The sequence below is a fragment of the Ochotona princeps genome, chromosome 19 (assembly GCF_030435755.1).
Source record: "Ochotona princeps isolate mOchPri1 chromosome 19, mOchPri1.hap1, whole genome shotgun sequence".
NCBI lineage: Eukaryota > Metazoa > Chordata > Mammalia > Lagomorpha > Ochotonidae > Ochotona > Ochotona princeps.
The window spans coordinates 30,217,737-30,245,330 of record NC_080850.1 but is presented as its reverse complement, the minus strand read 5'-3'; the positions used below and the strand labels follow the sequence as shown (position 1 = coordinate 30,245,330).

The 27,594-nt window shown below is 42.2% G+C and overlaps 1 protein-coding gene across 1 annotated transcript; it reads left to right on the top strand.

Moving 5' to 3' along the window:
- Nucleotides 1-2,432: 2,432 nt before the first annotated feature.
- Nucleotides 2,433-6,434, top strand: LOC101525755 (protocadherin beta-15). The gene has a single exon (XM_058677369.1). The coding sequence runs from the start codon at nucleotides 3,593-3,595 to the stop codon at nucleotides 6,176-6,178; it is 2,586 nt and encodes an 861-aa protein (XP_058533352.1). The 5' UTR covers nucleotides 2,433-3,592; the 3' UTR covers nucleotides 6,179-6,434.
- The last annotated feature ends 21,160 nt before the right edge of the window (nucleotides 6,435-27,594 follow it).

Below are 27,594 nucleotides of genomic sequence, written 5' to 3'. Positions count from 1 at the left end.
TCTCTTTTGAATACTGTTTTTAATGCATGGTGGCATCCTTGACTTCAAGTTCATGATACCGATTGTCCTAGTTATCAGTGCACTGTGAATCATTTGGAGGAAAATCCAATGGTTTGGGCACAATTAGCAATCTATTATTTTTTTCTGGGACTGTATGGTGAATTTTCGATGTTGTTTTTAGGGTCTTATAATTTTTTGTTACAATTCAGTTGGAATATTTAGTGCTCTGCATTAGTTTCCTGCTTAGGAAATTAGCGATATATATATATATATTTAATAAAAACCATTTTATTTAGTTTCATTGGAAAGGTATTTTTACAGAGAGGAGATAGAGCGATCTTCTGTCAGCTGGTTCACTCCCCAAGTGGCTACAATGGCCACAGCTTAGCAAATCTGAAACCAGGAGCCAGGAACGTCTTCCAGGTCTCTCCACTGGATGCAGCATCTCAAGGCTTTGGGCCATCTTCTCCTGCTTTTCCAAGCCACAAGCATAGAGCTGAAAGGGATCAGGAAATGGTGTCATTTCGTACCCTGAATGTGCAAAGTGAGGATTTAGCCATTGAGTCATTGTGCCTGGGCCAGCACAATAGACCTCGTATCTGAGTTTATCTAAACACTTGTATCATTGATGCTTGAAGGTGACAGTGACTTTTCAATTTTATTTATTGCTGAAAATACTCATTCAGTTTATCAATTTTCCAATATTAGTTCAAGCTTTTCAAGTTCTGATTTAAAGATATTTCTAGTCCCATTCTCTGGACGTGGTCTAGGAACTTTTCAAAATTTTCCATGCCTGAAAATACTACATGTTGTAAGTTAATGACTTATACTTCTTTTTCAATTGGGACTATGCTTTCCCTGCAATTTGCATGCTTTTTTCCGTAGTTGTATTAAATAGGAACAAATTTGAAGGCTTTCCGGTTTTTATATCAGCCTTCAAGTAGCATGTAGAAAAATAGGACTAATAGATATGGGTTTTTGTGCAGAAGAGTGAAAATTATGAAGCTTTAAGAAATAATACACATCTTCAATTTTTGACAAAAAAGATTATTTGATTTTCAGACAGAAAGATTTCCTCCATTTTCTAGTTCACTCTCCATACACATGCAGCAGGCAGGGCAGGCCAGGCTGAAAGCCAGAGCCAGGAGCTTCATCTGCCTCTGCCATGTGGGTGCAGGAGGGTGCAAGCTAGCACTTAGGCTAACTTCTGATGCGCATTTCAGGCACATTCACATGCAGCTGGATTGGAAGTGAAGCAGCCAAGACTAGAACTGGAACCCATATGGAAAGCCTTGCTACAGGTGGCAGCTTAATGTGTTATGCCACAATGCCAGCCTCTGTAAGATGTATTTCCTGCCAACTTGTTGGAGACTGCACACTTTGGTATTATTAGATGACTATTACATTATCTCACAATTAGACTCACAGATTCCTTTAGTAACATCTGTCTAGTTCACCCCATCTTTTTGTGGACACTTTGTTTAGCAGAAACATGCTGTTGCAGCCATGTTAATTGTACACGCTCCATCTCTTTGGTTTTAGATGACTGATCCAGACAGTAGAGTCAACACTGACCCATACTAGGTCCACTCTGAGTCTTTTTTGAAAAATGCTTTAGAAACTAGACATAATACCATCTCTCTCTTAGGAACTTAACTATAAAGTGATATTACACTTAGCTACCCATGTAGAAAACCTTACAGAAAGTCAGCCCACTGAGAGTCAAGAAGGAATGAGAACGTCAAAGAGGACTTCACAGTCCATTCCAAATCTGCTTTCTCCCTTAGCTTTTTGGAAAATCAGCATGTATTCCTATTTCTTCCTATTAATACAGCTTAATTGAGGGTTTTTTCCCTTGTTAAAATCATGTTTAGATTTTCTTGCATGTATTTGTAAGTTAGACCTTACTATTACTTTGAGATTTTTGAAATTGTGGATTTCATATTGTTAAACATTTATGACATTAAATGATATTGCACAATATTTGCATGCCTATAAGGGAAATGTAGAACTTTTGTTGAAATATAGAATTTTTTTTGAAATGCTGAGTGATGGAGAGAGAAGGATAAACAAGAGAGAAAGCCTTGGCTAGGTAGAGCCAGGCGTCCAGAACATCCACCCAGTTTCCCAGTTTCCCGCATGGGTGGCAGAGGCCCAAATTCTTGTCCTTCTGCTTTCTCAGGAACAGGTGCCGTAGGCTGTGGTATGTTGGTGTCACAAGTGGTGGCTTAACATACTGTGCCACAATGTCAGTTTCTAAAATACACAATTTTGAATAGAAAAGAAATTTTCCAGTGATACAGTTTTCAGAATGTTACATAGGAATTCCTAGAAAATTATATGTGATTGTCCCTTTCAACATTAGTAGCAGCATTGAAAAATAACAGACAATATAAAATATATTAAAGTGATGTGTAGCATAATAACCTTATGTGTAGCATAATATGTTGTTTTCTGGTTTGTTACATATATGTATGTATGTATTTGTTTACTGCACATGAGGATCTTTTTCCATTTAATGAAAAGATTTTGAGTTATTTCAAATTATTACTCAAACTGGCATAGAAACTACCTGCCTGGGAACATGATGTGTTTATCCAGTTTCTATAAAGAGCTAGAATCCCAGCTAAAGAGGATCTATCTCTCAGAATCTTTCAAAATGTGATTAATTCGTTGATCATTCAGCAGATGTTTGTTGAGCATCTGTTATGTGCCATGGATTATTTTAAATTCTGAGACTACAGCAGGGAACAAAACAACTTTCTAGTTTTGAAGGGTGACAAGAAAATGTGTGTTGCGCATTTATGGTATGTCAGATGGACAACGCTGGGGGGAAGCAGGACAACATACACAGGAAATATCATCACATGAATTTTCCCATGTTTCCCACAGTTCATAAAACTGCAAACTGATGTTAGGTAAAAGGAGTGTCATGCCTGGAATGAACTGGCAGCCTTTCCCTTGATGTAACCCAGTGGCAACCATAATTCTGCTAACATAGGCTGCCTAGAATAAGAGAATAAGAGAATCCAGACCACTTAATCCTGTTTGAATGCGATAATTTTAAGAAATCATGGGCTACATGATGGCTATAGTGTATTCTTTCACTTCTCAGTTTCCAACAGAACCTACAGACTCGAGAAAGGTAGGATCCATACTTGGATTATTTGTGGATGTATAACAGAACCCGGTATACAACTTTCAATAAAACTACTTTAAATGAAGGAAGAATAATCTTAATGACTTGATTTAGTGGTTACAGCATTGTCCCTGCTTTCCAAACACCTAACACAAGAAATGATTACAAACACAACATAAACTTCCGTAGCAATTAGTTTGAAAACAAGAAATAACGCATGGTGGCGCTGCAGGCTAAGGTTTCACAAGGAAAAAAAAAAAAAAGAGCAAAAGCCACAGACTAATATTTCAGATCTTCAGCAGCGAGAAAAACCTGGAAGCAGAGCTCAGACGAGTGAGTCTTCAGAGAGGGCTCCTCAGCTGCCGTTCGGGGCAGGTTATCCCCGGGCAGATCGATCCCTGGCTCAATCCCGACGCGCTCAGAGACCCTGTTGGCCTGTGTCCCTGGGCTGCCATGCGCAGAAGGAGAGAGATGGAGGCCGGAGGGGAGCCCATTCCTAAACAAAGGCAAGTCGTGATTCTGTTTCTTTTCCTGGGAGTAGCTTGGGGAGACCAGGGGCCCCACCGCTATTCTGTGATGGAGGAAACGGAGAAAGGCGCTTTTGTGGCTGACCTCGCCCAGGGCCTGGGGTTGGCGGTGGGGGAGCTAGCAGCGCGGGGAGCTCGGGTGGTCTCTGAGGACAACGAACCACGTTTGCAGCTTGATTTACAAACGGGTCAGTTAATAGTAAACGGACAATTGGACCGGGAGGAGTTGTGTGGTCCCACCGAGCACTGTGTACTGAGTTTCCAAGTGGTCCTGAACAAGCCAGTGGAAGTATTTCCAGTTGAACTCCTGCTAGGAGATGTAAATGATCACTCTCCTGAGTTTCCTGAGCCAGAAATGACCCTGAAAATCCCAGAGAACAGCCTCCCTGGGACCGTGTTTCCTCTGAAAAGAGCCGAGGATATGGACGCTGGCAGCAACGGCGTCCAGAACTACAGCATTAGCCCCAACACTCCTTTTCACGTCTCCACACGCCCCCGAAGCGACGGCAGGACATACCCGGAGCTGGTGTTGGACAGAGAGCTGGATCGCGAGGAGCAGGCGGAGCTGTTGCTGACACTCACAGCGCGAGATGGCGGCTCTCCACCCCGCTCCGGCACTGCACACATCCGCGTTCTGGTCATGGACGTGAATGATAACGCCCCCGAGTTCACGCAGACTCTCTACGAGGTGCAGGTGCCAGAAGACAGCCCGAAGGGCTCCATCGTGGTCCAGGTCACCGCCAGGGATTTAGACGCGGGGACTTACGGAGAGACATCCTACGCCCTTATTTATAGCTCGCAGGACATACGCAAAACCTTTGAGTTGAACAGCCTTTCAGGAAAAGTTCGACTCATCAGAAAGCTAGATTTTGAGACAGTCTCTTCATACGAGTTTGACATAGAGGCATCTGACGGAGGGGGGCTTTCAGGAAAATGCTCTGTCTCCATTAAGGTGCTGGACGTTAACGACAATCCTCCGGAAATAACTATCTCATCGCTTACTAGCTCTGTTCCTGAAAACTCTCCGGAGACAGAAGTGGCGCTGTTTAGGATTCGAGACAGAGACTCTGGGGACAATGGGAGGATGATTTTCTCCATCCAGAACGATGTACCTTTCAAGCTGAAACCCACCTTGGACAACTTCATCACCCTGGTAACGGACGGACCTCTCGACAGGGAGGCCAAGGCCCACTACACCATCACCATCACAGTCTCAGACCTGGGCACGCCCAGGCTGCAGAGCCAGCACAACGTGACAGTGCACGTGTCCGACGTCAACGACAACGCGCCCACCTTCAGCCAGGCCCTGTACACCCTGTTCGTGCTGGAGAACAACAGCCCCGCGCTGCACATCGGCAGCGTGAGCGCCAGCGACAGGGACGCGGGCGCCAACGCCCAGATCACCTACTCGCTGCTCACACAAGACCACACAACGCAGCAGCCACAGCCACAGGCGCAGGAGCAGGGGCAGGGGCAGGGGCAGGGGCAGGGGCAGGAACAGGAGCAGGCTCAGCTGCAGCAGGTGGACGTGGGCGCGCTGGTGGCCCTGGATGCGGCCAGCGGGCAGCTGTTCGCGCTGCGCGCGCTCGACTACGAGACCCTGCGCGCCTTCGAGTTCGGCGTGCGCGCGTCGGACGGCGGGTCTCCGGCGCTGAGCGGCGAGGCGCGCGTGCGCGTGGTGCTGCGCGACGCCAACGACCACGCGCCGCGCGTGCTGTACCCGCCGCGCAACGGCTCAGCGGCGGGCGCGTGCCCCGAGCTGGTGCCACGCGGCGCTGATGCGGGCTACCTGGTGAGCAAGGTGGTGGCGGTGGACGGCGACTCGGGCCGCAACGCGTGGCTGTCGTACGAGCTGCTGCAGGCCACGGAGCCCGGGCTGTTCGGCGTGTGGGCGCACAGCGGCGAGGTGCGCACGGCGCGGCCTGTGAGCGAGCGCGACGCGCCGCAGCAGCGGCTGCTGGTGCAGGTGCGCGACCACGGCGAGCCGCCGCTCTCGGCCAGCGTGGCGCTGCACGTGCTGCTGGTGGACGGCTTCTCGCAGCCCTACCTGCCGCGGCCCGACGCGCCGGCGGGGAAGGCGGGCTTGGCGGGACTGGCGGGTGTGGGGGGCGAGGCCGGGCAGGCGGAGGGGCTGACGGTGTCGCTGGTGGTGGCGCTGGCGGCGGTGTCTTCTCTGTTCTTGGCGTCTGTGTTGGCGCTGGTGGCCGCGCGGCTGTGTGGGCGTGGCGGTGCTGAGGGTGCTGTGGCGGTGGGGTCTGGGTGTGGGGTGTCTGTGGGCGAGGGCCACTTGTTCCCTGCGGGGGCTGGGTGTGGTGGTGTGGGTCCTCTGGTGGACGTGGGCGGGGCGGGGACGCTGTCTCACAGCTACCAGTATGAGGTGTGTGTGAGTGGAGGGAGTGGGACAGGTGAGTTCAAGTTCATGAAGCCCGTTATGCCTAATCTCCCGCCACCGTTTTCTGGGAACGAATTGGAGGAGAACCCCAATTTTCGGAATAGCTTCCCATTCAGTTAAGTATTAGGTTCGTCCACTAAACCCTGCTTGCTAGATTGGAATTCTCTTTTGAATACGTGTTTTTAATGCATGGTGGCACCCTTTGTGATGTGTGTAGGATGGAACCTTTGGAGTGTTGTACTATTGTTCCCCAACCCCATTTTCCCCAATTCCAGCCCAGAACTCAGACGATATTAGAAGGTATGGAGCCTTTCAGAACAATTTAAATATCTAGATTTTCTTCTTTGGTTTTATTAGTTTGCGTTCTTAGCCTTTCCCTTTCTTCTTAAAATAAAGTTTGTCATAATTTTCTGTTCTACTTTTCTCAGTTTACGTTCTTTTCGTTATTGTATTGTTTTGCTGGTCTCAGTGTCATAATCATTTTCCCAGTTGTATCATTTGTAATTATATCCAGAAATATTTATTTCTGATTGAATTTTCATATTCATTCTTACATGGTAATAGGCAAATTGATCCCTCGTAATATAACTCTGATTTGTAAAAGTACATTTCCAACTATATAAAGATACCAAAGATATCTGACTCCTTTTCGCACAGTTTATTTTGGAAATATTTTTGTTTTTTATTGTGCAGCCAGGGCTTCTGAGTATCCCCACTTCTGTTTGCTGTGGAAGCAGATCACAGTCACTCACTGCCCATTTCTGCCAAGCTGCCTGTTCAGTTTTGTAATGGGCCACAGAATTAATCATGTCCGCCTATTTACTACATCTTTCAACTGAGTTGTATTGATCTGTTTCTTCCTTATAAAATTTGAAGGCACACAAAGCCTTTTACTTTTCGCCTCTCTTCCTTTCACCTCAATATTCCTCTCCATTCAGACTAGTAATGCTCTTGTTGATATAACATTCATAAACACTCTATTGTTTTCTCATGCATGTCACAGTTTTAACCTCATCAGACAAGAGACTCAGTTCTTTCCTGAAAATTTCCCTGTATGTTCTGCTGAAGTGGCTGAGGTATCTGAGTCATGTGTCTTTATTCTTCAAACCACTGCTTGAATGTCTGACTAATCTTTTTAAGGCAAAAAAAATGTTGTCCTGCTCCAAATTTGGCTTTCTTTCTACAACATGCTTTCCTGATAGTGCATTTCCTAAGTTCGGGGCTTTGTGCTGATGCTATAATGAGATCCAACTTTGGAAGTCTTGGAATGGGTGAGAGTCACTTCACTTGGAATGAATGTGATTCATTGAAGGCCGGAGGGAATGTTGTGGAAGGGAGAAAGGATGGCCTCCCAAAGGTCTTCTTGTCCTAAAACCCAGAACCTGTAAATTTGTTAATGTATCAAAGAAGAGTTGAAGTTGCCAGTAGAACTAATGTTGGTAGTCAGCTGACCACAAAATAAGGAGGATCACCCAGGTTATCCACTGGGCCCAATGTGATTACAAGAGCCTTTAGTAAGTGAAAGTGGGAGATGAAAAGAGTGTCAATATGATGTGACAAGAAAAAGACCCACTGGTCCTGGCTAACATTGAACCAGGAGACACAACGAAAGGAAAGCAAACAGCCTCTAGAAGTCAGATTAGACAAGTCAGTGGATTGTTGTTCAGAGCCTCTGGAAAGAAACACGTCTGTTAACACCTTAATATTCCCAAAGTTCAGACTTCAGACCTCCGGAACTGTAGGGCAGTAAATTTACTTCTAACATTGTTTGGGTAAGTTTTTTGCAGCAGCAATAGGAGAGTAATATGGGTGATTACTAACACGATTTCTCTTTTTAAATATTTATTTTTATTGGAAAGACAGATTTACAGGGAGAAGAAGAGATAGATTTTTCCATGTGTTGGTTCATTCCACAAATGGCCCAATGTCTGATGCTGAGCTGATCTGAATCCAAAAGCCAGAAGCTACAGCCAGGTCTCTCATGTGTGGGCCATCCTCTTCTGCTTTCTTAGGCTATAGGCAGGAAGGTGTATTGCAAGTAGAGCGGTGGCTATTTGGGATGCTGGCGCTTGCAGATGGAGGATTAGCCAGTTGAGCCATCATGCTGTCCTCCCCCCATGTGTACTACTTAATTTTTAAATTCTATTAAATTTACATGGTTGAGGGTTATACACGCCCATGTGTGCCTCTGATTATTGTGAGGTGAGTCAGGTATAGATGAAGGTAGATGGTACACATTTCAGTCTTTTTTTCCCTCTCATCCTAAAGGGAACTAACACGATTTCTATTCCCATTTGTTGTTTAGCTTCTCCTACTCCAGTCAAAATATTAGTATATCCATAATCCCTGCAGGTAGGAGTGTCATATGACTGTTACTGCCAATGATAGAAAGCTGATTAAAGGACAGGGCTTTAGACAAAAGATTTCCAAAAGGCTAGTCGGAAGTGGTATGTTGTTTAGGGTTTTTATTATTCATTGATTTTTTTTTTCTTGCTACCTTTCCTTCACGGATACTATAGTAGTGCTAAGTTGAAGCAGCCACTTGGAGCCATGAGAGGAAACCACAAGATAAAGTCCTGATACCAAGTATAATTAAGTAAAAAACTCCTGAGTTTCCGCTAGTGTCATTGAACTGTTCAGACAATCTTAAACTACTTTCTCCCAGGCTTTCTGTTATGTGATAGAAATAGACCCTATTAACAACTGTAGTTGTGTTTTCTTTCTGTTCATTGCAAATGTTTCAAGCTGACACAACTAGTCCCTCTCACAAGTAAGGCTTATTTAGTTTCCTGACTAGACCTAATGCTATTTTACATATGTGATGAGCTTACCAGAAAAGTGTTTTTGCTTTCCTTTAGATGTTACCAAGGGACAGTTCTCTGAACTTGTATTCATATACTCAGTTCCAAATCTGGGAAACATACAAAAGTAATTGAACTTTCAACAGAATATTCCTAGCTAGTTGAATTCTCATATATTGAATTTGATTGGGACAATAAGTTGTTTAAAGTGAACCAGTAAATGCCAGGCCTGCTTTGAAACCTATGTCCATAGTGTCTTGAGAAAGAGGGCTGTGTTTATGCAGCAGTTCAGAATATGAGCTTCCCAGGCAGGGAACTAGCAGGGCCAAAAACTGTACTTAGTAAAATAAATCATGTATAATCTTCATAAGCTTATCTTTAAATATATTGGTGAAATATGACTTGTAGAAGGATCAGAAACAAATTATGCTATGTTAACACTGAACGCCCAGAAATAGTCTTGATTGTGACGGACAAATCACAGTTGTGCTTTTTTTGTTTGTTTGTTTTTTAAAGATTTATTCATTTTTTTTTTTATTACAGCCAGATATACACAGAGGAGGAGAGACAGAGAGGAAGATCTTCGTCCAATGATTCACTCCCCAAGTGAGCCGCAATGGGCCGATGCGCGCCAATCCGAAGCCGGGAACCTGGAACCTCTTCCAGGTCTCCCACGCGGGTGCAGTGTCCCAAGGCATTGGGCCGTCCTCGACTGCTTTCCCAGGCCACAAGCAGGGAGCTGGATGGGAAGTGGAGCTGCTGGGATTAGAATCAGCGCCCATATGGGATCCCGGGGCTTTCAAGGTGAGGACTTTAGCCGCTAGGCCACGCCGCCGGGCCCCACAGTTGTGTTTTTAAAAAAGATTTTTTTTTGAATTTAAAAGGCAGAGTTTATGGGGAGAGGGGAGAGAGAAGGAAAGAGAAAGTGTGCTTCCATCCACTGGTGGTCTGCAGCCAGGAACCAGGAGCTTCTTCTGGGTCTCACACATGGGAGACGGGAGCCCAAGCACTTGCGCCATCTTCTGCTGCCTTCCCAGGCTATTAGCAGGGAGCTGGATCAGAAGTAGAACAGCTACAACTTGAACCATTGCCGCTTAGGAATATCAGTTGTTGCAGGCAACAGCTTTACAATACCAATCCCAAAGTCAATGCTTATTAATGAAAGAGTTAAGAACAGTGAGTGAAATTTCTTGGAAGGTACCAAGATACTCTTCCACCAGTACAAATAGTACCACATATTTTATCTATTTTATTCTCCAAATTTTTCAGATTTCCTTAAGTCCCAACTTGTATTTTATAGTATAAAATTAGGACTGTTGAGGCTTTTCCTTTATTTCCCTTGCCTGCCTTTATTCTTCCCAAACTAGGTTTGGAATATATAGATATTTGTGGTCACATGACTGAATTATCAGATGGAATGTGCTTTATTTCACTAATTGGAAAGTAGAGGAGAATCTGAATTCTTTCCACAAATATTTCAGTAGTGGAAATAAGTTGAGAATTTCCCCTTTGCTCTATTTTTTATATAAGTTCTCTGTTGCATTTCTTTAGTATCTTCTAGAAACCATTGTTAACAATGTCATGATGCTATTTCTGTTCTAGTTCATACTAGAACAAGCATAGAAATGATTCCTGACAGTTTCATTGATCCGCTTTTGGATACATTGCTTAAAATCCCTGAGAGGAACGACTTAGGAAGAAGATGGGTTATTTAAATATATCCCTGAGGGGGCAGCAAGGTAGCCTAGTGGCTAAGGTCCTTGCCTTTTATGCTCCGGGATCCCATATGGTCACCGGTTCTAATCTTGGCTGTTCCACTTCCCATCTAGCTCCCTGCCCGTGGCCTGGGAAAGCGGTCAAAGACAGCCCAGAGCATTGGAACCCTGCACCCACGTGGGAGTCCTGGAAGAAGTTCCTGGCTCTTGGCTTCGGCTCGGCTCAGTTCCAGCCATTGCGACCACTTGGGGAGTGAATCAGTGGAAGATCTTTCTTCCTGTATCTCGTTCTCTCTGTGTATCTGCCTGTACAATAAAAATAAATATTTAAAAATATATATCCCCAGAAGGAAAAAAAAAAAAATATATATATATTCCTGAACATACTTCTTGAAGGAACATTGTCCCACTCCACTGTCACCAAAACTTCTTCCTCAAATTGTTTCAGCTGCTTTCAACATTCAGAATCACATTTGAAGTCATATATGCCTTCACTTCTCTTCTTTCAATTATATGCTTTTCACTTTCATACCCTGATTTAAACATAACTTTGGGGCATGCTCTTTATGGCAATAAAAAATGTTAGAACTAGAAAGGTCTCTGGCAAACTTAATATCTGTGTTATTCTTGAACTCTCTTAGTTGCAAGAGATGGATTAGGGTGACTTACTGAAATCACTGTGTGAAACAGCATGGTGATTTCTGTGTTTATTTAAAATTGTGATTTACATCAAAGTTGATTTTGAAGAATATTGTCTTAAATAATATTTTACTACCAAGACTTTCAGTGATCCTTTACATTTTGCATCTCAGAGGCTTGTCTCATCCTTGTTCTGGTTTTTGATAGCTTCTAACTGAAAGGTTCAAGTAGCCATGACTGTGATAGTAAGGATCATCAGAGTTGAGCAGTGAAGTGTGAAACAAATCATTTGTCACTCCTTATATGGGATAGCAGGAGCAATAGTGGGAAGATTCAAAGGTATCTGATGAGCTGGAGTCCTGCATGTGGGGAATAAAACGGTGACTGTGCCTGACAAGGCAAATTGTTTACATGTGTTTCTTACAGATTGCATACAATGGTATGAAAAGTATTAGCTCTCAGATTTAGAGTGCTAATTTTGCTGAAATTTTTTTGTAATTATGTTCAGGAAGAATATTGGTAGCATTTATGTGTATGTGTGGAAAGAGTTTGAAATGAAAGCTTAGTTTCTTAAATACATAGATTGTGATTCTGATTTGTTGCTTCTTGCGCTAATTGGTGACCTGTGTTTTTGAAAAATCTGGCTCATTTTATCTAAGGCGTTGAATTTATTAGCATAATGTTAATGATAATATTACTTTATTGTCTTTGCACCGTATTTTGAAAGCTATAGTTACATCTCACATTTGTTCTATGTATTGGTAGTTTAGTTTCCTCTTTTGTTGTATCAATAGTATTAATATCTATAAAACCTAACCTTTGTATTTTTTCTATTAATTAATATTTTTTGTTTAGTTGACTTTCACTCATCTCTTTTTGTATATCTTTGTGTATTACTTTGAGTCTAGCTTTCTTGTATTTTGATAGCTTCTCTGGATGCTTAGGTCAGTGACTCTAAGTCTTTCTCCCCTTATACAGATTAAAATATGTAAAAATATAAGTTAAAGCTATCAATTTTTGTCTAAACACTTTGCAAGTAGTGTTTCATAAATTTGATATGCTTTGTTTTAAATTAGCACTTACTTTGAATTTATCTGTAATTTTCCTGTTGTGTTCTTTGATAACTTGGGCAAACTAGAATTGTGTTTCCTACTATCAAAGAATATCAGTTTTATATGCAAAATAATTGTTTTGCTCTGAGAACATACTCTATGTGATTTCAATATTTACTAATTTATTGAGTCTTTTTTTTTAAAGTTATGAAACATGTTTTCTTGGTGAATTTCTCACATGCACTTCCATTCTTTTGTTTCAACCTGTACTTATACCTAACACTCATCTTACATAAGCCACATAGAGTTCAGTTTTGCTTCTTTATAAAATAATATTTCTGTCTTTTAATTGAACAGTTTATTGTACTTATGTGTAGTGTGATTGTTTATGTGGTTGTACATTTTTCTTTTTTATTCATGACCTCTGTTTCACATTGCTTCATTTCTCACCTTCTATTCTGGTTTAAATGTGGTATTTTGTACATTAGGGTATATCCTTAGTTACCTTTAGCCATGACATTTTTAAGGTTATTTATTCTGAGACTACCAATACAGGGCCTTTTCTTACCACAATGCACCTTCAACCACTTCATCTACCACATAAAAAACATTTCAATTATGTATTCCTCTTCCCTTTTGCTGTAACACAGAAAATCATTGCAAGAGCTCAGGAAAATAGTTGAGAATTCATATGGTAAAGAACCTCTATTAATGTAATCAAATTTGAAAATCTCTCTAAAGGACTTAGACATCTACTATTTAGAAGCTATTCTAAACAGGGAAATAAAAAGTTAAGGTGCTTGAAATGAAAAAGCCTCCAGCCAGATTTTAAATATAAATGTACGTTAGAGAACTCATACTGGAGAAAAAGTCATATGAATTCAGTGAATGTGAGAAAGACTTCATCGACCATTCACTTGTCAAGGGGTACTTGGGATCATACAGACTGGGTACAAACCATATCTGTGGAAATGTAGGAGCCCTTCATATCTTCTTTTTATCTTAAAATTACATTGAAAATGAGTACTATGAATATGCAACAAATGTAGGAAAGTCTTTATTTATTCTTTATCCATTGATGCAAATGTAAGCACTCACTGAGGAGGTAAGGAATGTGAAAAAGTCTTCCATTTTCTTTGATCTCTTAAGCTCTTCACTGGAGAAAGATCCTGTGAAAGTAAAAATGAGGGAAAATCATTGCTGAAACCATAATTTTCGCTCATTTTTAGGGCACGTGTGAGAACTCATATTGCAAGTATAGTCCTGTCAATATAAAATAAGAAAATCATTATATCTCCCACATTCCTTATATTATGGGTATTATCTGAGATTGGAGAGAAGACCTATGAATATAAGAAATGTGGGAAACCTTCTCTCTTTTTTTCCCCCAAAAACTTACTCTACAAGTGAGAAAAAACAGAAAGGAACCTTTTGCTTATTATCAGGAATGTGATAATATTCACAGTATATCTTCTCCCTTTAATAACTAACTACTTGAGCATCTGTGGTTGTAAATGATGTGATCAATCCTCCATTTATCCTCCATAGTTTACTGTACATGTGATAATGCACCTCAGAGAGAAGTGCTAGGTTATAATTATTTTTAAGTGTCAACTGGACTCAACAACTAGATAACGGGTAAGACATAATTTCTAGGTATGTCAGTAAGCATGTTTCAGAAGGAGATAGGCATTTTAACAACTGAGTTAGGAAAATCTGCCCTTATGCAATGTGTGTGGGTACACAGTTAGTTATGGTCTCAGGTAAAACAAAAAGTCAGTGGAAAGGCAAGTTAACTCTTGTGTGTGCAGCCAAGACATCTACCTCTTGCATCAAAACTCCAGGTTCTCTAGCCTTGAGACCATGGGACCTTCCCCAGCAGCCTTCTCCAGGGTTGTTATATCCTGGGTCTCCAGTTTTCAAATGGCAGATCATGGAAATCCTCATCTAACTGAGTCATTCTCCATAATAAATCCTCTCTGGTTCTCCATTTATCATCATGAACACCGACTAACACACACAGTGAATAAATAAAGAGTGAGAATGCCTTAGACTGTTACTCATTCCTCACAGAACACTTGAGAACTAAACATTTTGCAGGAATGCCTTTCAGTATAAGGAGTTTTAGAACATTAAAACATATCTAATTATTTCAAAGGCTTAAAAATTCACCCAAGAGGGCCTGGCACAATGGCTTAATTGGCTAATCCTCACCTTGCAAGCACAGGGGATCCCATATAGGTGCCAGTTTGCATCCTGGCTGTTCCACTTCCTATCCAGCTCCCTGTTTGTCACCTGGGAAAGCAGTGGAGGATGGCCCAGGTACTTGGGACCCTGCACCCACATGGGAGACCCAGAGGAGGCTCCTGGTTCCTGGCTTTGGATGAAGCTGTTGTAGCCATTTGGGGAGTAAATCGGAGTGAGCTTTCTTCTCTCTCCTCTCCACAAATCTGCATTTCCAATAAAAATAAATAAATCGAATAAAAATTTACCTAGGAGAGAAATCGTTAGTAAGGAAATTTGGGAAAGTGTAATTCCTCACACTTTGATGCGCATATGAGAACACATACTGAAGATAAATAACAAAGAATGTGGGAAAAACCATCAAGTTTTCATTCCTTACTCAGCAAGTGAGTACTCAAACTAGTAGATATGGCTGCAAAGAGTGCAAAAAATCCTTTCATTTTCTCTGAGAAATCGCCTGATGAACATAAGCAATGTGGGAAAATCTTCAGATATATCTCTTCTCTTATTACACATAAATTCATACTCAAAGATAATTCCATTAAATGTTACAAATATGGAAGTGCTTTATTAGTGTCTCATCCTTGAAGTCAACTCCTAACTCATCATTTATTATTTTATTTTCTAGTGAAAAACTAAATGGTGATAATTATTGCTTCCAGTACACTTCTACTTTATGACACCATTTTGATACCTAGAATTTTTATTGTTTCACTTACACAAATGTTGTATCATTTCTATTGTGAAGTCTCCTTGGACCTGTGAGTGAATTAAGACGTACTTTTGACAGGTACAATTTTTGAAATTCATTTTTAATTACAGGTATTGAAATTAGTGTTGTTATTGTTAGTAATCTATGTGTATTTTAAATTAATTTTGTTTTTTATAATTTGTTAACATGCACAGTCAGTGTGATACTAACTTTATTACTTGTAGGGATTTTCTTTCTGACATACTGTAGCAAACTCCCTTTTTCCTTACTAAGAGAACTGATCAATTTTCAGGCTATTTATTTTCTACAGAAATACCTATTTTCAGGAATGTTTATAGCTAATATACAACTAGCTGCCTTGGCCAATAGGTATAAACATAAAAATGTGCAATTATTGCAAAAGGATAATTTCATCTGAGCCTTTTGTGCTTTGCTGCTGCTTCAAGTTGTGTACAACACTGGAAATTTCAGAGAGACCTTGCAGCCATGAGGATGAAAGGTAGTGGTTCTGATGGTGGTGCTAGATTGTGTTACATGAGGCTTGGAAATACAGTCTCCAGAGTGCTCTTGCTGTATGATGTGGGCTAGAATTGGACAAAAGAAGAACATGAATGAGATTGGAAATGCAGAAACAAAGAAGGTGCCATTAATTTCTGAATGATTTGGTAGTAGAGCATATATATGTTTCTACAGATCCAGAAGTGTTCATGAGTTCCCAATTTTGAGCTTATCTTCTGACTACTGGCTGTTTGAAGAACATTAACATTGAGCCAGTCACTGAGCCCATAACTTCAAGTCCTGCACAAGTGCTGTCTTCCACAGGTATCTCCATGGGCTCATTCTGCATGGCTGCACTTTGGTGGCTAGATATGCACAGGTGCTTGAATTTCCTTATGAGTTTTAAACCACAAATTTATCTACTGTTTTGTATCACACTTAGAGACTTTCTCTAATGGTCTAAATTTTATTTATTCACCCTTGTCAAAGGTCTGATTTCTGTATTGACATGGACTTACCACAACCCTTCTATAACATGTTTCTCTGAGTTACCATGCTGCAACAAAACATAAAACAGTAACATTGCACTCTTATTGTGGCTACATTATTCCTGCACTGCCCGTTTCTGGATTTCCTAGGAAAGAAATAAACACCTTGTTGATTTGTAAAACTTGCTGTGGGAGGTTTCTCTTAGTCTAAATTTTTAAAACTCCAAACATGTGGTATTGCTAAATTAATCTAGGTAACCTGTCATATTGACAAAACAATACAGAAAATTCAGATTTTCATTTCAACAGATGCATAAGACTCTGTAAATTTCAAAACGCATCGCTATGAAACCTCTCAGCATGCCTAGAGTATGGACATACCTTCATTGTGATGAAGAACCACCAAAAACCTACAAATATGATTATACTAAAGGATGAAATGGTGAATGCTTTTCCCGTAAGATTAGATTCAAAAGCAGAATGTTATCACTGCTTTTGTTCCTTATAATGGAGAACCTAGTCAACGCAGAAATTCAAGAAAAATAAATAAAAGGCACAAAGATTTAAAAGGAAGAACATTGTCCTCATTTACAGGTGACTAATACATTGAAAATCCTAGGGAAAAAAAGTCCTTACTGGATTGTAGGTGTGAAGCTAATATGCAATTATAAGGGAAAGCATTGTGGTGCAGTGAGTTAATCCACTGCTTGGGACTCCCACATCACTTATCCAAGTGCCTGGGATTCAGTCTTCCCTCCACATCTAATCCAGATTCCTCCTTCTAAATCTAAGACGTAGCAGATGATGCCCCAGTTCTTTGGATTTCTATCACCTACATTAGAGACCCAGATGGAATTTCTGGATCCTTGGCCTGACACTGCCCAAGCTGTTGTAGCATCTGGTGAATAAATCAGCAGATGGAAGCATATTCCCTCCATTTCCCACCCTCTCCTCCTTCCTCTCTTTCTCCCCTTCTTTCCTTCCCTCTGTTGTTCTTTCCATGGCTCTCTGTCACTTTGCCTTTTAAATAATACCTTTATAAAAAACAAACTGTAATTTAATACAAAGGCAACATAAAATGGAAAACAAGAAGTAAAAATAGTAATAATTTATGCAGCAGCAGAAAAATAATTACAAATTAACCAAAAATGTACAAGACTTTTAGAATTGAAAAATTACAAAATACTGCAAAGATAAATTGAGATTTAAATAAATGGAAACATAAACCATGTTCATGTATTAGAAGACTCTACATTAAGGAGTCCATTTTTCCTTAAATTGATCTGCAGATAATACAAGTCCAATTACAACCCAGATTGCTAGCAAGTGACATGCAGCACTCACACATGTTTGTCATAAAATATACTGTAAATATGTATATTTGAAAGATAGCATAGTGACATCAATCAAGGTAATAAAAGCATAAAGATCAATACAAAATCTAAAAATCCATACAAGCATATAAATTATTTGAGGTAACATTTTTTCTTAATATCATTCAGGGTATCTATGGACTTTTAAAAATAGAAGCTCTTTTTTTAAAAATTAACAATTTTAAACATTTTGCCACGTTGACTTCAAATGTAGACATCATATACATAAGCCTCTATGCTTTTTTCTTGAAACATTAATGGATTTTTAAAATTAGGTAAATATTTTGGTCCATTTTTTGCTAATTAAATTATTGTAAGTTGGCCATCAAGAGCCTCATCTGTGAAGGTGTGGTCATTGTGGCACAGTGTGTCAAGCCACTGCTTGTGATGCTACATCACAGAGTGCCAGTTGCAGTCCCATTTCCTCCACTTCAGACCCAGCTTCCTGCTCATGTGCCTGGGAAGATAGCAGAGGATGGCTTGTGTCCCTGCCACGCACATGGGAGACTTCAAAGGAGTCCAGTTTCCTACCTTTAGCCTCACACATCCCTGACTATTTTGGCTATTTAGGGAGTGAACTGTGGATGAAAGGGTCTCTCTCTTTTTTTTTCTATCTCTTTTAATAGTTACTTTTATTTCAAAGGCAGAGTCACAGAAGAGAGAAAGAAAGACCATTAGTGCACTCCCCAAATAGCCACAGCAACCAGAGCCAAACTGATGCAAAGCCAGGAGCTTCTACCAGGTCTGCAGCTATTCTAGTCCATAAGCAGGAAGTTGGATTGGGAATTAAGCAGCCAGGACATGAACCAGTGCCCATATGAGATGCCAGCATTGCAGATAGAGGATTAGCCTGATATGCTGCTGAACTGGCCCCACTCTATTTCTACCTTTCAAACACATAGATAACTTAAAAAAAAAGAGAGAGAGAGACCCTTGAACTGGCTCCTAGTGGGCTCTTGACTCTACTCATAATTTTGAAAGCATCCTTAATTGCTGGTGATAACAAGAGATCACCAAATGATTCTATTTTGGCTGTTCCAGACATATATTTTAGTAGCCTTACAATATATTCCAGTTTATATTCACTGAATAAATATGTTAAAGAACAAAATTCTACTATGTATGTGCTAGGCTTATTTTTAACAGAGTAATAACTTTTAAAGTAATTTTAGTGAACAAATATAGTTAAGACATATTTAGAGTTGCATATTTATGCTAATATTTCCCATCTGTTTCTGATATAATGTACACGCCATAAAAAATTACGAATTTTAATTTATACTTAGCTCTCATATAGTTATCTAAGCAATACATTTTTTAAATGTTTAATTTATTTGAGTAGTAGAGAGAAAGAAAGATCTTCCATCTACTGGTTCACTCCCTAGATGTCCGCAACAACCAGGACTGCACCAAAGCCTGGAACCTGAAACTCCATCTGGGTCTTCCATGTGGGTGGGCAAAATCACTTGGACCATCATCTACTACCTCTCAGGATGTATTAGCAGAAAGTGGGAAAGGAAGCAAAGAAGCCAGAACTGAAACCGGCATCCTGGGACCTGTGCAGTAACCTAGTGGCTAATGTCCTTGCCTTGCACATGCCAGGATCCCATATGGTTGCTGATTTGTGTGCTGGTTGCCCCACTTTCCATCCAGCTCCCTGCTTGTGGCCTGGGAAAGCAGTAGGGGATGCACAAAGCCTTGGGACCCTGCACCCACATGAGAGACCCAAAAGAAGCTCCTGTGTCCTGGCTCCTAGCTTCAGATCAGCTCAACTCCAGATATTGTGGCCACTTAGAAGTGAGCCAGCAATTGGAAGATCTGTCTCTTCTTCTCTCTGTAAATCTGACTTTCCAATAAGAATAAATAAATCTTAAGAAAAAAAATAAAAAGGAAAAACTGGCGTTCTGACATGCAACATCCTACCCACAGCTATTGCTGCTGCACTGAAAGTCTGGCCCCTGGGGAAAACAGTGTCTTTTGTGTAAAGATTTATTTCCTTTGTTTGAAAGGCAGAGAGATCTTGTATCTGCTCGTTCACTCCTCAAATGGCCACAGAGGGCCAGGGTCAGGCCAGGCCAAAGCCAGAAGCTAGGAGTCTCATTCCAGCTCTCCCAGATGCAGGGGCTCGAGCACCTGGATCATCTTCTTCAGGGAACTGGATCAGAAGTAGAACACCCAGAGGCCCAGTGTGACAGCTTAACTGAACAATCCCCACTGCAAATGCTAGGATCCCATAGGAGTGCCGGTTCACGTCCCGGCTGCTCCACCTCCCATCCATGTCCCTGATTGTGGACTGGGAAAGCAGTGGAGGATGGCCCAGATGCTTAGGACCTTGCACCCGTGTGGAAGACCTGGAAGAGACTCCTGGCTCCTGGTGTGAGATTGGCTCAGCTCCATCCATTGTGACCATTTGGGGAGTGAACCAGCAGATGAACGATCTTTCTGTCTCTTTGTATTTCTGCCTTTCCAATTAAAACTAAATATTAAAAAAAAAAAAAAAAAACAGGACCCGAATGGATGCCTGTAAGGAATACTGGTGGCGTAGGCAGTGGTCTTACTACAACACTGGCTCCTTCACAGACTATCTTGATTAAAACCAAACCAATTATTTCATTAGTGTTTAGAAACATTATGAAACCTATGGCAAAACTATTAACTGTAGGCTTCTGGATGAATAAAAGTGTGTGTGTGTGTGTAACAATTTATTTATTTGAAAGATAAAGTTAGAGTGAACAAGGGACAGAGAGGCCTTCATCTGCTGGTTCACTCCCCAAATGGTCACAATGGAGAAAGGTGACAAGGGAATGTGACCAATTTCTATAACTTATACTTTCTGGACTTTCTTGACTCTACTCATTTATAATACCTTACCAGTCATTTTAGAAGAATTATTTATTTGAAAGGCAGATTAATGGAGAGAGATGGAGAGACAGAGGCAGCCAAAGATCTTATATCTGCAGATTTATTTCCTAGATAGCCACAGCAGCCAGAGTTGGGTTAAGCCAGGTGAAAGCCAGGATCCTGAGACTCCATCCAGGTCTCCCGTGTGTGAGGGAGGGTCCCAAAACTCTAACCATCTTTCACTGCTTTCCCAGGACAAATATCAGAGGTCTGAATTAGGAGCAGAACAATCCAGACTCAACCCAGTCCCCATTGTGGGATGCTGGTATCACATGTGGCATTAAGACCCTTTAGGCCATGATACTGGCCTGGTAATAGTTTACTGTTATTCTTTAGTTAAGGGTCACAGAACTGGGTCTTGCTCATTGCCTAATAATCAGAGGGTGATGCCAGATAATCACTGACTGAAACCCCACAAAGGAAGCCTGTTGATTGCCTTCCAGGAGGTAAAGAAGAAGGGGGGGGACACCCATACAATGGCTGATGCTGTAGGTGACAGTCCTTCTATTTGCCCTGGGGCAGGAAAGAATGTTTTAGCTGCAGGCAGAAATTGGAGAAAAACAGAGTTCTAATACCTCACAGGGGGAAAAGTGGGAAAGGGGCAATTTTGAGAGCAACTACAACCAGCTCCAATATCTGGCCTCACATTTGGCCTCCCCTTCCGGGGTCTGGAGGGAAAAATGAAGTGGTGGCTCCAGGCAGCACCTGGAGCGGCAAGGAGAGACCTTGACTCAAGCAACAAGAGAGGGAACTCCCAACACCCCGGAAAGAAGCCACAGATCAAGACAAAGGTCAAAAGGACTCTGCTCCATGAAAAGCTGCTGACTGCTTGTGAGGGCAGGTAAGGCTCAGTGCCAGGGTACCTGCCTGGGGCTGATCCCAGAACCCGTGGTGGTAAGTTGCAGGCCCTTGGGAGTGTGTGTGAGCAGCATGGGGTGGACTTCACACTCTCCATAGTCCCAACTGGTCCTGGTCCTGCAATGGGATCCATGGCACAGCTCCTTTAAGGGTCCTGGGGTCAAGTACACAGCTTGCAGCCAGTTCTCTTCCTAGTGGAGAGATGCTATGCAACTATGCACATGTTGTGGGCCCAGCCTCTCGAGTCAGGCATGGGGAGAAGAGATGCTACATGAGATGCACGGCAAGTCCAGAGTTAGATTCTGATATACCGGAGCAAGGTCATGCCAAATGCAGTGGAGACTTTAAGCCAAAAATAGGTCATGCCAAATGCAGTGGAGACTTTAAGCCAAAAATAACCAGTTAGCTGTTTAACCTGGTAAAGACAGAATATTTGATCAAGGAACAGCAAATTAGTATGTAACTGCAATGACCTATCATAACTTGAAATTTTATTATAAGGCACATTATAAAGTTGGATGGATTTAGCAGTCACCCAATGTGAAGAGAAAAAGGCACATGTAGGTTCAAGCACAAGAAGGGCCAGAGAGCAGAAGCAAGCTCCGCCCGCTGCTAGTATAAACATCCGTGCCTGTCACACTCTGGAGAAAAACATCTCTCGCTCAGTTCCCATCAGGGCCTTCTGGAAAGCTTTACATCTAACAGATAGACAATGGAGACAGAGCTTACTTTACATCTCTGTGTAGAGAAGGCTCATAACACTGCCCCTCCCTGAAGAGATACAGCGCTCTGCCTGGCATGGCCTCCACCCTCTAGGATAAACATCTTAAGTAGAATCTGGTGCTGCAGGAAGATTAGCTGACTACAGCTGGGGCTAATGTCCTTGAGTTGGCAGCGGGAGGTCGAGGGGGTGGGGGACGGGGAGGGAAGAGGCTGCTTTGACCCGGAACCAGTTAAGCCTGTTCACTGCTTACTGTTCATTGCTGTGTTCTCTGCCACAGCAGTGTGAATCACTGAGCGACTGACTGTCCTCCGTCTCTCCAGTAAGTAAGATAAATCCTTGTCTGAATTGCTTCTCCGGGTATCTCATGGGGGTAAATGAACATCATGTGTGAGCCCTCTGAGGCTCCTGTAGCTTGACGGTGTTTCAGTGCAGTGAAAATCAATGTCAGCTGCACTGTGGCTTCCTCTCTGGCGGCTTCAGTGATGAGAGAAAATCCTGCTTGAGTCTGGGCAGTTTCAGATGCCCCACTTGTTCATTCAGTCTGTGTGGACAGTGAACCGAAGCCGGCACGTAAGAAGATTTATGCCTAGTGGCAAATGACCCAACTGCCTGGGAAGCATTCTGGAAAGTTAGAAGGTTGAGAATAAGGAATTCTTGAGTTAGAAACATGGTGACTGACACAGGGGAGTGAATTTAAAGTGTGACTGTTACAGACCCAGCTGTATTAGACTTTGAAACTTAGAAATCTGCCTTTTTTTTCTTAAGATGGCTGGCTCACTGCTGCCTCTAGGAATTCCACTCGATATCACGCCCTAGAACCCAGCTGCATGGCTGAGATGGAACTGAGTGCTTCTTAAAGCTGTGCTTCATTGTGCCTGATTAGCTGAAGTAAGCTGTGGGCCTCCAAAGCTGTAAGCCGCACACCTGAGATAAGCTGTGTAACTTGTAAGCAGAGATAAGCTTGTGACGCTGACCCTGACAGGTTAGGGTATATAAACAGCGGAAGGCAGAGGCTCAGAACCTGAGTCCAATCAAGTCCACGTGCATAAGGAATGGGCCTTTCCTCCCGAGAGACTGAAGTGCTGCTTGGTTTCTCCGGCCTCTTGTCTGTAATAGCAACTTTTTTTGCAACTAGAGAATGTCCATCAGAAATTATTCTACCATGGAAGAGGTACTGAACACTGAAATAGACAAGGTGACTTACCAGTTGATCTTGGACAGCCTCCCTCAAGAGCCACACAGGTGCTGACTTGACAAGCACATGAACAAAGAAGCCACAGCAGCAAAGATGAAGGCTGCACATACACTTGAAACACTGTTTGTGTTGTAAATGAGGGACTAAGTCCCTGATCCAAGATCTTTAAAGGTCACTTCAGCACAACTGGGAGAAACATATGAAATTAACAGATTTTTTATACTCATGGAGCCTACAGAGAGAAACAGTTTGTTGAAGGGAGACACACAGGTAGCACTGGAGAAACCCACCCAGCCACCAGGTGAAGAGCCCAGGGAGCAAAGACCTGTGGCCATGTGCCTTATTGGTGTCAGGGTGGGATACACAATGTGTGTGAGGGGATGTCACTGCTGTCTCTGAATGTAACTAGGTTACAGGGAAGGGGGGGTGGGAGGGAGCCTAGAGCCCAGGCTAGCCTTATGCCTACTGTACCTGGTCAGCTGGGTCAGGTACACAAGCCTATTTGTGGGGATTTTGAGGCATCATGAAAACATGAAATTTTAAAAATTTACAATACAATTCCACAGTCGATTTTTTGTATGGCAAGAATGGCCCCAATTAGCATTGCTCCAACTGCCCCACTTGAGGAATTTGTGAGCCCAGGTCTGTAACCTGTACTTGGCAGCATTAGAAGTCCCCAAAGGGAAGCATTTCCACATGGCAATGTTCCCAGTATACTATATGCTAAAGCAGTGACCTCAGTTCTTGGCATTTTATATGACCAGGATCCTGCCGGCGAGAAAAAGAGCTGCCATCTTGGAGAGGGAACTGACCTTGATCAGAAGGCAGCAGAGCTGCTGTTACACAACAGAGGTGAGGAAAAAATGGAGTCAGCACCCAGTTGGACCACTAGGGTGCCTCCTGGTAGACCCTTTGCCTGATTATTTTAGTCTATAAGCCCTCTGAAAGATCCCCAGGTCATATGCCTCCAGTGACTGAGCAAGATGGGAATCCAGAAACCCTGTTTTTCTCAGCCTAATTCAGCATAAATTTTCAAGGCGATCTTAGCCCCTTGGCTGTCCTCTGCCTTCTGTGCTCCATCCTGCCCTGTCACCTCCACCCCACAAGTATTAATCTCGAAGGGACTCCCTAATAAATACTCTGTCTCATAACTATTTTAGAGTCCCAACCCCATGACATAGCTCCTGGCTTACTATTGTCCTGTAAAGATGGAGCATCTGACTACGGGACACTAAATGAACTTATAATCTGAGCTGCTTGTAATGTAGTATATGTCTCAGTTCAAAACTCGGGCATATGTAACAGCACATCAAGCAGCAGTGGCAATATAAAATCGTACAAGACCAAGTATTCATGAGTGGATGATTTATACTAGCAAGTGTATCTACCGCTGCTGCATTGCCACCTCTTGTTTTCAGCTTACACTTACGTTCACGGAGCGTTCCTTATGATCAGGAAAATTTGAACCCAATTTAAAAATACTACACAGAAATACCTGGCACAGGCTGTCAAGAAATTGCCAGTGTGTTGCATCCTGCAGGACTGATGCAGAAGGACAGGGGAGAAGATTCCTAATAATAAGCACATCTGATTGTTCATTTTCCCTGGAAGGGGAGGTGGCCAGGAGGATAGCTTTGCATATGTATTATTCTGCTAAGCTCACCTTAACAAAGTACACCAACTAGGAGTTGTGACAAGGAGGGTTAAGCCACTGCTTGGGACATCTGCATCCCATATCGAAGAGAAAGAGGTCTTGCATTAACAATCTTTGTTTTTCAGAACTGGTCCAGTCTTTCTCTCCTGGAAGGACAGCTCCCCACACTGTGAGTGCTGTGAATTCAGGCAGATGGCTGAGCCCATGCACCCACATGACTAAGTGCTGACTGCGAGCCTACAGAGGAACACTTCCAGATGCCACCCACACAAGATGGACGAACTGGTCTCATGAATGAGCAAACATGTTTGGAACGCAATGTCTCAGACAGTGTCACTGAAACCAAGGACTGACCTGACAGCCCATCAAGGAAAGGCTCCCAGAGGGCCACAGAGATGATCTATTCTTAAACTCACTGCCTGACCAATGTGTGTCCTGCTTAGGGTACCCTAAGAGTTGCAAACTCTGTTTCTAAGGGTACCATGTGTGTCCTCAGGAACTGAATTTCTCAAGTGCGTGTCCTGAATAGCTAACACTGTCTCAACCCCAATCATCAGCTTCAACTTCCTGGCCAGAGTTGTGCTATGTCCCGGATCAGGTTAAAATGAGGTAAATATACAAACTTAAAGAGTAAGATACTTGGCTTTGTAGAGCTTTGCAATTAGATTGACTTTAACTGGGAAACTCTAGAACCCATGGAGTGTATAGCTGAGATCAACACTGCATGTTAATCTTACCTTGCTGTGTGGGATCTTGTTGATAATTATTTTGTTACACACACACCTTAGCTAAGAGTCAAGGAGGATAGACTATTCAGAGGAACTAACGTAACAGGCTTGACATAGTGCATAGTAGCTAAGATATAAAACCAACCCATCACCTTATAACTGAATAATTAAAATGTAATGCATATACACTATGGAATACTACTCAGCCACAAAAAAATTGAAATCTTATCATTTCCAGCAAAATGGACCCCACTGGAAACCATTATGCTTAGTGAAATAAGTCAGTCTCTAAAAGAAAAATATCATATTCTTGATCTGTGAAAGAACAGTAATAAGCAGAGCATAATAAGCATAATCCCTCTTAGTGAGATTAGCATACAGTTGTATAAAGTATGTGTCTTTACTCTTGATTAATATTAGGATTTCCATTTTATTTTAGTGTACTTTTATGTTTTTCTTTTTCATCTACTAGCCATGTCATTATAACTTTATATATATGAAAGTTAAGGTGGTTATTGTGAAGCAAATGAATATGCTATTGTTATAATTTAGGGAAAGATAATAAGAGGGGATTTAGGGAAGAATGAAAGAGTGGAAGGAGAACCCCTATGCTGCTAAATCTCGTGAAAAATGTGGTGTCTACTGATTTTGTATAAATTAAAAAATAAATAAATGCAAGACATAGCAGACTTGAGATAGCTGTTCTTAGAAAGTCTTGTTGTCAAGGTTGGCCCTTGACCAGTGTCTGGGACTTGGATTTGGGAAGTATTCCCAACATTTCATAACTGTTGAGAGTGGTTTACTGTACCCAAGCTGTATGTAAAAACCATGTGATTTATGCTGAATACCTGTTTCCCTTCTGGAATTTACATGGTAGGTAAAGGAAACTCATGTGACCAGAACCTAAAAAGAACGCTGGATTCCTAGGCTCAGGTAAGCTTCCCTGGTAGACAACACTTCACACACACACCACTCAGTGTTGTTGGAATTTAATGCTAGAATAATTGAACACATTCTGTGATGGGAGAAGTCTCCTAGAAGCACATTAAGGGTTGATCATCCCTAATCCAAATACATCAAATCCAAAATGTCCCCAAGTATGAAAATTTTTTTAAGCACTGACATGACAAAAACAAAAAACTGTCTCCTCAAATGTTTCTAAATTTTCTTCTCACCAACTAAACAACAGCTAAAAACCTCCAATACCCTTAAATGAAACCAGGTTGGGACTGAAAACTTGCCATTGTGTGTTGTTGCTGCTGCTGTTCAGCAGATGGTCCCACTGTGCTGATCAGGATGCTAGGCTACTTAGCTACTCTGCTAATTGTGTGTCAGAGTTTAATGTCAAGTACCTAGGTGTAAATGGGTTTTTTAAAAATGATTGAGATTTGGGGGAGAGGGGCAGGGACATCCATGGACAAGGCCACTGTACATGTACATCAGGAATGAATCCTGAGGGACTCCCAACGACAGGGCCACTGTAGTTGCAGATAAGTGAGGGGACTGAGACTTGGTGGTTTGGAGGGGAAAGACCAGAAGATCTGTATGGGTCAGACTGATACTCCAGTCCACATGGGACTCCTGACTAGGACTTGTTAGCACAGAACATTGCTCACCACCACAGGCCAACCCATGTGAAAGCTAGGACTAGGGGTCTGTCTAGTAGGGCTAGATCCCAGTACCAGGCTGAATGTTGGAACATGGGATGGGTCACATTAGGCAGGGTCATGTCACCAACAAGCACACATGAGAACCAGGTCTGCGGGTAGTTTCTGTGGGGGATATGTGGTCCAAACCCTATGGAAAAACAAGTCCCACTGGTTATCTCAAAAGTTCGGGTGATGATGGACTGAACTAGGTGTGACCATGGAACCTGCATTCATGGGTACAGGGATCGAGAATAGTCTGGGCAGGTCCAGGCTGCAGCACCCACATGGACATCCTAAAACAGGGT

Bases quoted from the DNA above. Each gene is read 5' to 3' on its own strand.
- LOC101525755 (XM_058677369.1), top strand. From the start codon at position 3,593: ATGCGCAGAAGGAGAGAGATGGAGGCCGGAGGGGAGCCCATTCCTAAA.